The sequence below is a fragment of the Aythya marila genome (assembly GCF_965140915.1).
Source record: "Aythya marila genome assembly, chromosome: 9".
Classification (NCBI taxonomy): Eukaryota; Metazoa; Chordata; class Aves; order Anseriformes; family Anatidae; genus Aythya; species Aythya marila.
In genome coordinates, this window is record NC_139050.1 from 9,802,023 (window position 1) to 9,815,127 (window position 13,105).

Consider the following 13,105-nt stretch of genomic DNA (forward strand, 5'->3'; position numbering starts at 1 on the left):
AATTATCTCCGGTATGAATAAAATAGATAGATCGTGCTCCAGTTTCTCAGCATGTTTTCCCTTGAGCCACGCACTGGCCATACTGCTTCGGGGTGTTATTTCCCAGCCTGGCCTACTCTGGTGTGCAGGTCGGTAGGCCAGCAGGTACCCAGTGCCCTACTGCACCAGAGCCTTTGAGCACTGGCTGAGCTTACAGAGCAGCGCTGCTGAAAGCTGCTCCGATTCGGCAGGCTCCCCGCTCCATTCCTCAAGGAGCCTTTCCAGCCTGACGCATGCTCAGCACCCTCACTGGTGCTGATTAACAGGCAGAAATGCTTAGGAAAGCCATATAAGCCTAGTTGACGCAGAGAGAAATTATATAAGTAGCAGCAGGATGCAAAACTTCAGGGGAAGTCTCCTCTCTTCAGTTATCGTGTAGGAAGCTAGCAGAAGACTGTATGGTTTCCTAGGCACAGCTACCCTTACTGCTATTTTAATCCAGCATTGAGCGCCTTTCCAGGGAGAACAGCTAACAGGATATACTCACAGACTGCAGCTCTGCTGTCCTTGTGCCTGCACTTTTCGCCCAGCATATTTCTAGAAGAGTTTTTAGCAGTGACTGGTGCAGAGCCTCGTGAAAACTGGTCCAGAGATTTATTAGGCAGTGACAGCTACAGTTCTGCCCTCCCTAGACAAACTCCTGACCCAGTTGTCTCTCACCTTATTACATGTGGAATCTGCTTTGAGATACAGATTCATGACTACAATTGACCAGATGGATTTTAATCCCTAATGATTCAGACAAAATAAATTACTTTTTTTTTTTTTCTTTTTTTTTTGGGGGGGGTTAATATTATTATTTTTAATATCAAGGACTTTTATCTTTCTTCATTTTACGTTTCTAAGATTCAAGTATAAATCAAGGGAGATGATCTGAAATGTATTTCATCAGCTTTGGTAAGTGAGGAGATTGACTCAGACTAGGCTCTTGCTCTCCTGTCTTCTCGTATCTTGTAAATAACATTTTATATTCAAACAATTAACATTCTGGGCCCTACAGATGGCTTAGAAAGAGATATGGGACAAGTGCCTCCTGCACTTATTGCCTGCCTTAGGAGAGAGGCAGGACCTTCTATAGATGGCCAGGGAACTTCAGGATTCCTACCTGTTTGGTGCTGTCAGCTGAAATCAGGAATAGGGGCAAATTCTGTGCAATTTCATCTGCTGCTGAAGTTAGTAAATGAAACACGGAAGACACCTCGTGTGAGCGATGTGCAGCAAGATCGTGCAAAGTCATAGCCTTTTCTCTGGTGCTGTGGCATTCAGGCAACTTTGAAGCATTAAATTAATATCTCCAATTGTCACAGAAACTGAGAATTAAAAGAGAAAGAAATTAAGCAATATGTCCAATGCTAACCACACAGTCAATACCAAAACAAACAACTAACAGTCCCCACCATTCCCTTGTGTAATGCCTTCACAGCAGCCCAGCATTTCCTCCTTAAGGATTTTCATAGCCATCAAATTGATCCTTTAAAGTAGTTTCAATGGATGCAGTGTTACTTTTCAACACACATGTTTCAATTTATACAGCTTGTAACATCATAATATTACAGAGAATATGAAGGCCTTAAAGAAACATTTAAAAGCCTGGCAAGTAACCAGATGGATTCATCTGACTGTTACTACGTGTTTTGTGCTAACACATCATTGTTAGCAACACTGTAGATGTAGAAATGGTCTCCATTTAGGGTTGCCAGTCCTGTTTGAAACAGAAACGCCATGCATGGCTTTCCTGAGGTGAACTAATGCCAAACAAATACCCGTTCCCACCATACGCTGCTACTCTTTTGTTCACTGTAACCTCTCAGACTTGTTACATTGCCTCCTAGGGCTCCTGTATCAGGAATATCGAGATAAATCTACACGCCAGGAGATCGAAACCAGACGACTGCAGGACTCACAGACAGACCCAGAGGAGAGTTCACCCAGTGAGGAAACCCCGTCTGAAACAGAACCTACAAGTACGACCGAGAACAAAGTTGCGCCACAAATCAATTTGCTGAGGAACTCCAACTCCAGGTTCAACTTATGGCAGGATCTTCCGGAGATCCGGAGCAGCGGGGTCCTTAGCATCCTCCAGCCAGATGAGATCAAGCTGCAGGAGGTAAAATGGGGGAAGGTGCAATGTTTCTTAACTGGGTTGCTGCTTAAAAGTGTGAGAGTCAGGTTACCAAGATTTAAAAACAAGCGGCTTCGTAGCAGTCACAGATAAGCCTTGTTTTGCTAAACACTTTTCCATGTCACACTGGTCAGCACCACTCACTTTTTTGAAGCTACAGGGTGTTGTCCTATATGCTGTTGCTGCTGAACATTTATTTAGCAAAAGAGAAATTCTTTTCCCTTTTCTGCATCTGTGCTAGGAGCCATTTAAAAATGAAAGAGTTCTTGCAAGAACTGTAAAGCTTTTGGTCCCTAATGCACATTAATCCACCAAAAATCTTAGAAGAATTCAAGAGTTACCTGTAATCTGTTTTAAATATGATAGCATTAAAGGAAAGGGAAGTGATGGAGATTGATAAGCTTCCTAATTTTTAAATGCCATTACTTGGAGTCTTATGCACAACAGTCAAAAAATATTGACAAGCAATTTTGCATTTTAGCCACACAGCGCAGTAACGTCTCTGCCTGAGAGTCTTACGCCGTAAATGTACAGGGCTACATCGACCAGGAGCAGAGTAGGTGGGGGTAGCTGCCACAGTTAGTGAAAACAGCAGTCACACAACAGTTTACAACTGGTTGCTATTTTGGATAGCGTGGGGAGCGTGAGTGCTCCTTGGCAGTGCAGAGCACCGGATCTGTAGCCTGCAGCAGAGATGAACAAACCTTGTTTAGGGTGGTGTGTTTTTTGATGTGAGTGAGGGACCTTCACAGGCTTGGCCCCGTGAATCCGTCTGTGCCAGGATGGCTCGTGGTGAGGACACCCTACCTTTGTATCCCTTCTGCCCTGGCACGTGTGATTGAACTCAAAATGCTGAAGAACATCTCAGGGTGTGAGCAGTTCTCCCTGAGCTTACTTGTATTTGCCTAGTCAAGATTTATGAATCGCTTGTGTGTACGCGTCCCACCCTGGTCCTGGCCAAGGCTGTAGCTTCGCTGTTTCCCTGGACGGGCTGGTCTCACATCTCGGGGGCACGAGGGGCAGGGCTTCAGCTACCGCCTCGGTGGGAGAGACCTGTGTTTGTTCAGGGTAGCTTACGCTGACAGCACAGACTGCTAGTGTGCCAGGGTTACAGCTGAAGGTGACTGAAATGGTTTGTTGCTTTTCCATGTTCTTCTGCACTTGTTATTTCCATATCAGATTTGTTCTGTTTACCTGGCAAAACACGGTGCTTCTGACTGCCAGCATTACAAACACAATCTGGCCTCTGAAAAACTACAAGCTCTTCTTTTTCTGCTTCAAAACGAGGAGTCACCTACAGAGAAACATCAGCTTAGAAGTTTGCATTATAGATTTCAAAAGCTGCCATTTCTCTGGAGTTACGTTCATTACCTGTAGGTGTTCTACAGAAAAATATCTGCTAGACCCCAGCCTTACGTGTGCTGAATTTTCTTCCTTCGGCTTAAATAACAACAGAAATGAAGCAGATGGAGGCGGGACAGCACTGCCTTAAAGAAGTGCTGTGCTCTCCCCTCTCGTTACTTTATCGGAGCTAAAATTTCCTTCCTGTTTGTTCTGGATTAGTACAGTGAGAGATTATAAAACTGCCGAAAGCCAGAAAGCTGTGAAATTGGCTGAACATCGAGCAGATAGAGTGGAGAATTTGCTTTGTGAGGAGAGTCAAGCACAGAAAATGAGGAGTGCTGGAGAAATCACTGAGGCGATTGAAGAGATGATGTTGAATTCAGCAAGCAGTGGTTGCCGCTGCAGAGCTGAATTTGAGAGAACTGTTCTCAAACGTGAATTGGGAACGGCAGCTGTAGAGGACGGCTTCAGTGAATGGAAAGTGTTCAGCTTCCTGAAAGAGTATTGGAAGAATCCACCTAAAGCACACGATAGCAGAAAATGTGGAGTAAATGTCTTAAGTGCAAAATTGTACCTTTCTGCCCTGTTTTATTTTCAAAGCTGCGTTACACACAGTGACTAGAAGTGCTTGCAGCTCTTCAGCCGGGAAAAGGTAGAAGAGCATTAGTCAGACCACAGGGAGGAACGTGAGTGCATGAATGGAGAGAAAGTCAAAGCAAAAACCCGTGTTTACAGCTGAGGAAGGCAACACTGCCACAGCTGGGATGGTGCAGGGCTTAAGCAGTCAGAGATAAAGTTGTTCACCTGCAGCAATCTGCAAAATGAAAGAGGCAACACTGAGAAAGGTGACACCTGCCGAGAGGAGGAATCTGGTCTTCAGTATTGGTGATAATGGAAAATAACCAAGCAGGTCATCAACACGAGATAAAAACCAAGACATTTGTTTTTCAAGCATCAAAACAAGAAAATTGACTGGAAGAGCAATGGATGTTTGAAAAGTCTCCTGAAAGGCAATTTCTTATAGTCCCCACTGGAATGAGTGACCCAGAAAATGGAGTTTCAGGGAGAAAAACAAAACAAAAAAAAAAAGAAAAAAAAAAAAAAAAAACAAACACCCACCTCCTCTCAGCAATTTCAGAAAAAAAAAATGTAGCATGGGCTGTTAGCCCTGGGAACTCAAACAGAATTCAGACAGCGACAGTTTCAGCCACATCAGCTTTTTTAATTTAAAGCTAATGTCAGAATAACAAAATGTAAAACAACAACTGGAACTGTCACAAAAATGTAGGCAAAAATGTAGAAAAAGGAAGAACAAAAGAAAAAACAAAGAACACGTTACAGACCGCAGGGGTCAGGGAAATACACAAATTATGTGCTACTCGAATAATTATCAGAAATGACTAAATCATTCATAGGGTAGCTTAATTATCCAGACATCTGCTGAGCATCAAACACAGCAAAACATGAATCGTCAAGGACTTTCTTATAAGTGCATAGAAAATTTAGTGATGAAGAAAGCAGACCAAGCCAAAAGAAGTGCTGACATGGAGTCAGTGTGAAGGAAGTGACAGGCAACACACATGTAGCAGGAGGAACAAGTGACTGGAGAGAAAACACTCCATGTATTACATGTAATGTAGGCTAAAACAAATTCTGTCACAGAGGTACTAGGCTTTGAAAAGGTAGCGATCCAGAGGTAAGAAGGAACGGCATTTAACCTGGGAAACTTTTTAGCACGAACCTTAAATTCCATTATTGGCATAGTTTTTCTTTTGTGGAGAGGCTCCGATTTACTCCTCCTTCCCAGTCCATATCTCTACCTTTCGGTTTGTTGTCGTTCGACTTAACTATATTGTTTATTCTTTTTGTCCTCTTCTACTTGCTACACGTGACTCACCTTCCGTGTGTTAGGAGATTCCAGGCTGAGTGGAGCTGGCCAAAACAACTGACAGATTAACAAAACAACAGCAATGACAAAAAACATTGAGTATGAGTAATGCGTCCTCATAACTTGAACAGAACCATTGTTGCTGAGATGGTTTGATAAACCATAGGCTTTGATAAACTTTCGCTAGGGATTATTTGGATCCTGGTCACTTTGGTGTTAGAAAAATTGGCAGGTAGGCAGACTAATCTGCACCTGCATGACACAGTGTGAATCTGGATCAGAGGGCACCTGCTGTGAAAATCTTTGCTTAAGCAAAAGAGGGACTCGAATCCGGTGCGTGCAGCGGTGATGTGGCCTCTGTGGAAGAACGTTTGACAGGGAGGCAGTCTTTCCATTTCCACAAAAATGTCCAGAAAACATTTAATTTCCTTTCCTTCTTTGAGCAAGCCTTAGCTTCCGAACCTCTAAATTTGCTCTAAAACTGAGCTGCCCTCCTCCAGAGAGCTCTTGTGCTGTCCTTACTGCACTTTTGGCAGGTGGATGTCGTACGTACCCTGTGAAGACAAACAGGTCTGAGAGCTGGTCACAGCCAATCCCGTGGCATCAGCTCAAAAGAAAATCCCTCCTAGGCTGGATCAGAATCCCCCTGGATTCACTGGTGGTTTACAGGAGGATCCGACCTACTGGGAACAGATATTTTCAGTCTATGCAATAAAACATCATATTGTCTCAGACGGGATTTAGCCTTTGGGTTACTTACTCATGTCTTTGGTGACTCTTAACTTTTTTTCCCTTTTTAATCTTCTTTTTCCTTTTTACTTTTGCTTCACTTTTCTTTCCTTTCTTAGTCTCTCTGCCAAAATACAAGCAATGAAAACAATTAGTACAGCTCTTATGCAAGTGGTAGATTTCATGAAGTTAATGACCCAGAGGACTCAGGAAACTCTTGGTCATGTTTCCAAGAGACAGTTTCAGACTGTTTATAAGCTGAGGGAGACAGTATTACATCAGTTGACATTGAGTTCACTTTTTTTCTAGATGTTTCTGCAGCTCTGAAGCCAGAAGTTCTTGCTCTTTTATCTAGTGTCTGTTTAGAGCTCACAGAGTTCAGCCACTCTCAGAGATCTCATCCTTACATCACAGTTCAGTTGTTTGCAGTTTTTTTGTACCATTCAACTGGGAAACAGCAGTCTGGGCTCTTTCGAGTAGGCGTTGGGGTACTTGGAGTCTGCAGGGGACCAGCTGGATCTCCAGAGTCACTTGGGAAACTTCTGTTTTGCACATGCTGTAGTGAACACTCAGAGAAGCTTGTCCTGACCAGCAGAGATAACCTTGCCTTCCCTGGCATCTCCTTTAAGTCAGAACCCCGTGATATTTTCACTCTGGATTTCAGTATTGCTTGCAACTTGCACTCCCTTAGCACCCCCACACCATGCTGGGCAGCAAACACAAATTAATTTCTCCAAACAGAGGCAGTGGGAACTTCTGTGTCTGCACGTTAGGAAGCAAGCTTATAGATTAGGCAAGTTGTCAGAGGGTTTAAAGACCTTAATAACACGGCAGATCTTAACCTTGACTCTCACAGTCATCCTGCAAAGACCCAGCAGAAAATAAAGTCCTGGCCTGGAGTAGCTGGAAAGCTGCAGAGTGAAATGACTGGCAGTATCAGTCCTCAGGGTACTGGGAAGGAATAAGCTATCCCTACACATCCCATCTTGTTCTTCGTTGCATCTTTACCTATTCTTCTCAGCTATTAAAACAAGCTACTGTAAGAAGTGTATTTTGGACACCTAGCCAGTCATCCATTTTTCTTACTGGGAACCTGTTCTTGAAGAAAATAAAACATCCTTTTATTCCTCAAACACCAGCTGTTCCCCATGCACTAAGTGACTCCATTCCCAGCTGCATCCTTTGCTTTGTCTCCCTTCAGGGGCTGTATGGGCACAGCCTCCTGCAGCACAGGACAGGACCACCTGCTTAGAGGCCCATCTGACTTTCTGCCCGCTGCAACTATTTCTTATGCTGTTAACCATACAAAGAATGGAAACATCAATTCAACTGAAACTTCAGCAGTTCTGGATTTGGTTACAGTCCCTCCTCACTGTGCTCATCCCCCCAGCTCTTGCCCTGCAGCAGCATCAGGACTGTTATCCAGGTCTCTGTACCTTGGGTCCTCCTGTAATGCACAGCAACATCTCCAGGAAAAGCCCAAAAACTGATCAGTGGAGAGTTTCAAATCATTTCTTTAAAAAGAGAAACAAAATAAATCAGTCCACAAGACCCCCTGCTAACCTGGAAGATACTTTTCCATATGTGCAGCAAAAAATAAAAAATACTGCACATACCTGCTGCTCTTTTGCTACTTTAACAACTCTGGCTGGGCCCATGCAGGCTCTCAGAGCTGGTGGCACTCAGGGAGTTGCACTGCCGGAGCAGCTTTAGGGGCAAGGAAGTGAGACGTCTGTTACCAAAAGGTCCTTTTTCATTAACAGCAGCACGGCCCAGCCCCAGGACACACCTTCATCAAGAGATGCCTGAAGGAGCTAATGATTTTCTGCCATGTCAAAGCCTTTGCAAGAATCTTAAATTAATCTTACTTAAACGAATGGATTTGGTATTTGTGTCAATAACCACTTGCTTTATCGACCTCTGCACGCAGCCTGGAGTGTAATTACTCTGTGTAGCAATAGTGCACTGTCCCTCTGGCACCTGCTGTACACAAGGCTTTACATCCTCACCTCGTTAAGATGTATCTCTGAATCAAGCCATCAGATTGTCCTTCTGCTTCCCCAGACCACATCCCTGGCCCGAGGAAGCTGGGCTTTATGCCAGTGACTTCGCTATTAATGGGAAGAGCAAGTGCTGAAATTCAGAGATTGTTTATACCTCACAGTAACAGTTCGGGACTGCTGTGCCTTGTCCCGCTCCTCAGTGAAGTGGGTCAGAAAAGTGTATGGCTGGGCTAGGCCAGGGAGCCTCACCTGGGCTTTTTCAGGGAACATGCAGGGCTTTGCAGCACCACAGCTGTGCATTTGTATCCGCTGTGCCCCAAGGAGCACGTGCTGGGACCACAGGGTGCTGCTGTGCAGCCAACCCCTGCTCTGGGCTTTTCTAAAACAGGCAGAGGTGGTGCAAGGAGACCCTGCTGGGAGCACAACAAGCCATGGCAAGCCAGGGCTGCGGGATCAGTACGGAAAAAGGGGTGGAAGGGGTGTGGAGACTGCCAAAGGGAACTCCCCGTGGGGGAGAGGAACGTGCAGGATGGTGGCAGGGGGTGCAGGGGACTTGCTGGGGGGGGTGTAGGAAGGGCTTTTATGTGTGCACCACGTGGGACTGCTCATCTGAGAGACAGAGAATTCTGCTGGGAAGGTGCAGTGGAAGGAAATGTGGTCAAACAGCCTAGGGGAGAGGAGAGGAGAGGAAGATGGGGAAGATCTCCTCTCCTATGTGACACATGGAAAATACCCCTGCACGCTTACCTCTCCCTGCACGCGGGGTCTGGAGGGTGGGGGCAATGTCCACGGCTCCATGCAGCGCAGATGTTCCCATTAACACTGTGAAAGTAGAAGGTACCTGCTGATGGCCTTCTTTGGGATTCTCCCCCAGGCAATGTTTGAGCTGGTTACTTCCGAAGCCTCGTATTACAAGAGTCTGAATCTGCTGGTGTCTCACTTCATGGAGAACGAACGCCTGAAAAAGATCTTACACCAGTCTGAGGCACACATCCTCTTCTCCAATGTCCTGGACGTCATGGCTGTCAGTGAGCGGTAAGACACCTGCCGCTGGATTTTTGGCTAGCTGAACGGCATCTCTTCAGCTAAATTTGTTCAGAGAGCAGACTGAGCAGTCTGCTACCCAGCCTTTTCAAAAAGCTTGCGGACACGTTAATTGCTTTCAGCCCCAGGGGCAGAAACTGGGAATTATGTTGAACGTGCAGGTCATAATGAGTGCTGATTTTCTTATCTAGCTTCCTGCTGGACCTTGAGCAACGGGTGGAGGAGAATATTGTGATCTCGGATGTGTGCGATATCGTCTACCAGCACACCGTTAATCACTTCTCTGTGTACATCACCTACGTCTCCAACCAGACCTACCAGGAGAGAGCTTACAAGCAGCTTCTGTGAGTTCCAGTGCTTGATGTTGTGTTGCTTTCCAAAGTCGCACACGCCATTGATTGAGCAGTAATTTCAATATTGCTAAATAGTACAGACGCAGGACTTCCCTCTGCACTGATTTTACTCTGCATTTATAGAAAAGAAAATATAATTAAAAGGCTTTATGGTAAGGGTGGGGTGAGAGAGTAGGCAAGGAGCATACCAAGTGAATTCAGAGCTAGCAGTTCCCAGCTGTGGGAAATGCTTTCGGTGGACATGAGAACACACGCTTGTGAAAGCATGTGTTTTTAAACTGCAAGCAGAGACAAGAGATTGAAAGGCTGAGGATATGATGCAACTCTCTGAAGGCAAGAGCAGCCGCTGCTTTTCCAGAGCTTCTCAGAAGGGTTGAACCTTCCCAAAGTTGAGATTTTTTTTTTCAAAAGAACTAAACTTTCTTAAAAGGGAAAAAAAAAAAAGCCATTTTCATCACATTCTGGTGTTACAAATAGAGGCACAATGCCTGAGGATATAATCCAAGATATTTTTGCATTATTTTTCAAGTTCAGCAAGTCTTTTGGTCCAGTAGGAATTCTACCATCTCAAAACGAAGAGTGCCCTACAGGCTTGTCTTCGAGCAGGAGGATTAATTTTTTCTTCAGTTACAATGGCCTGGATTCCTCCAGGACAGCCCATTGAACATGCTGCACTATATTTCCTCCCCATAGCAGCAGCTGGTTCGGGGGAGTGTAATGAGCCCTAATCCTTTCCTTTCTCTGATCTCCAGCTTTTGAGGCAAAAAAGAAAAAAAAAACAAAAAACATTCCAAGCAGACTCTGCTGAGCTTGGCCAACTGTTCTCTCTAAAAGGAGGGTACTGCAGGGTTTCCTTGAGTCAGAGGTGAGCAATATAAACAGTGTGTCCAGAGTCATTAGCTAAATACTCAGAAGTGAACCAGCAGTAGGCTGGATTACCTGAGCTTGTAAAGGACCTATTGGAGTTGGAAGTATTCCTAGATACGAATTGAGAGGGCAGTCTTTTTTTCGTCTGAGAGAGAATATGGAGGACGTTGAAAAGAATAGACTCTCTTCCTCAGGCTCCAAGCTAGCCCAAGAGTTTCACAGCACTTGGCTGAACTTGAAGCCTCAGGTGTTCCACAGTTGCCCCCACTTTGGCTACATTTCTCAGACATGCTCAGGTCCGTTCTGCTGTGGCTCTGGCAAGTGACACAGTGACACAAGTACCTGCTGCAGCGGGAAAAGCACTCGGAGCAGCTTCTCTTGGAGTGCTGCGAGTCACAGGCAGTGAAGACAGGTTCTGCGTGGTTAGAAATGTCTTCTCATCCCTGCTGGTTTTGCTAGCCAGGACTCCAGAAGTCTTCCACGTGGCTGGCCCTCACAGTCACCAGGAGGTGCTGGCTTTGACTGCAGCAGCTGGGGCTTGTGAAACTGCTCAGCGCAGCCACGTCTGGGGCTCAGCAACGCCCTCACCTGCTGCGAACACAGTCAGGGATGGCCTGGGGATGGCCTGTGCTCTTCTCAGGCCAGATAATGATTTCCATCCTCCTGCTAAGCAGCCAGGAGTAGCCAAGTTTTGTGGCTTGTCTTGTTCTTATGACTGTGTGAATTTCACCTTGTCACAGAGATCCAACTGTGTAAAAATATATAATTATGCTTGTGACTCATCTACTTGGACACACACCCCATTCACACACACCTACGCACACAGCGTATGCTGCTAAGCTAGATGTGCTACACATGTGAACATGCTACCATGGCTTGTACATTAAAAGACTTTTTTTTTTCCATCCCCCAACTCTATAAATAGCTCTGGATTCAAACCAAAATACACCTAGCAGCATTTGGTTCCTCCTCCCTTCCTTTCTGTTCCTGGGAGAAGCGAGGCAGATGCTGCCTGTGGGACTAGGCTGCTTTTGGGTCACCACCCACACACCGAAGTCACATGCAAGGTGGCACTCACTCACTTTCTCTCCTCAGCCAGGACAAGCCAGCTTTCCGGGAAGTGATCTCACAGCTGGAGCTGGATCCCAAGTGCAAAGGCCTGTCCTTTTCTTCCTTCCTGATTTTGCCATTTCAGAGGATCACTCGGCTCAAGCTACTTGTGCAGGTAGAGTTTTGCTCTTCTGTATCGTCCAAAGGTCTTCTGCATCACTCCTGGAGTTCTCATGTCCAATGGTTCGTAACAAGGCTTACAAACAGCCAAGAGCAGCCCTAGAGCTGGGTGAAGCTTTTCCACAGAATAAGACATTGTCAGCTCTGGAAAAGTTTTCAGTCACAGAGAGAACATCTCCAACTGGATGTTGAATTTGCCTTGTAGTTTTTACTAAATGAGAGTTGAAGAGCTTTGCTGTAGAGCTGCTAGAAGGGGTAGCAGTGGTACGTTAACCCAACTGCCTATTGGTTAGGCTGCTCATGTACAGGTGCACAGTGTAGAACAGCTCCAGAATTGTGTGTAATACCCAAGTCATGGTGGCTTGGGCCAGGCTGTGGCAGCTGTGCTTTGCCAGCATGTCTGAGCATTGCACTGGAGGGCATGCTTCTAGGGAAGAGGAGGCAGCTCAGTCCCAAAAGATCTTATCCAATTTGGATTAGCAGACACTACCTGCTAATGCCAGCTCTAGCTATTTTTTTAAATAAAATAGGGGTCTGCCTGCTATACTTCTTTTAGATATTCAGTAGTAGTCAGATGGGAACAAGCTTTAATGAAAAACAGGAGCTAAGAGGTGAGTCCCTGTACTCTATCATCCACCCTGTAATTAGGCCAATGGCCAGAAATAACTCCAGGTATAGCAAAGACCTTTCCATGCTGTCAGATTGGAAAGTTAACACAGCCTTTGCTCCCCTACAGAATATTTTGAAGAAAGTAGAAGAGAAGTCTGAGAGGGAAACCACTGCCCTGGATGCACATAAGGAGCTAGAAACGGTAAGCGTGAATGAACTACACCTGAAGGCCATTAAGATTAAACAAGTATGCCCAGTTTCTCCCCAGAAGAGACCTACAAACTGCATTCGTTCACTCCTGGAGCTGTTCCTTCAAATCCCAACGCTATGTTTCAAGAGTAATTTTTTTTTAAAGTCTTCCTTGCTCTCAAAGATGAACCAACGCAGCAGCTATTTATTGTCAGTCAGGGAAAAAATCCCTTACTAACAACAGATACATATGTTTCCTCTCTAGGAAGGGCTGAGACAATGCTTTCCCTTGGGGTTTTCAAGAATACAAGGTGTTTTTGCAGATGCCTGAGGGCGATGGATCCTACTGAGAGATGTGATTAGCTGCAACAGGCAGTCAAGTATGACTGTATCAGGTTTCCTCCAATGCAGCACGTCTCTTCCTCTGACCTAGAATAAGTTTCTCAATGAAATGAACATACTTGCTTTTATCCCTTTCAGCTGATGACGGTACAATCCCTGATGTCCAGGTGCAATTCAGTTGTGCTTGTTACTGCTGTGCACAGTGCTGGACAGGCATAGTTTTGCAGCGGGGCTGTTCCTGACACGGTCATACAGGGTGATCCCCCCTTTGATCGGCACGTTTGACAGGTCTGGAATGCCATCTGGAGTTGCTGGCAGCTACGTGGCTGGAACAGGGCACTACAGG

General features: G+C 45.4%; 1 protein-coding gene across 3 annotated transcripts in view; it reads left to right on the plus strand.

Annotated features, from left to right (window-relative positions):
- NGEF (neuronal guanine nucleotide exchange factor) overlaps window positions 1-13,105 on the plus strand; it is a 50,114-nt gene that overhangs the window by 26,784 nt on the left and 10,225 nt on the right. For all 3 annotated transcript variants that reach the window (XM_082766993.1, XM_082766991.1, XM_082766992.1), the window contains 5 exons: window positions 1,872-2,146; window positions 9,000-9,160; window positions 9,361-9,513; window positions 11,485-11,614; window positions 12,356-12,430. In XM_082766993.1, coding sequence (XP_082623119.1) covers window positions 1,872-2,146; window positions 9,000-9,160; window positions 9,361-9,513; window positions 11,485-11,614; window positions 12,356-12,430 — 794 coding nt within the window. The remainder of the gene's footprint in view (window positions 1-1,871; window positions 2,147-8,999; window positions 9,161-9,360; window positions 9,514-11,484; window positions 11,615-12,355; window positions 12,431-13,105) is intronic.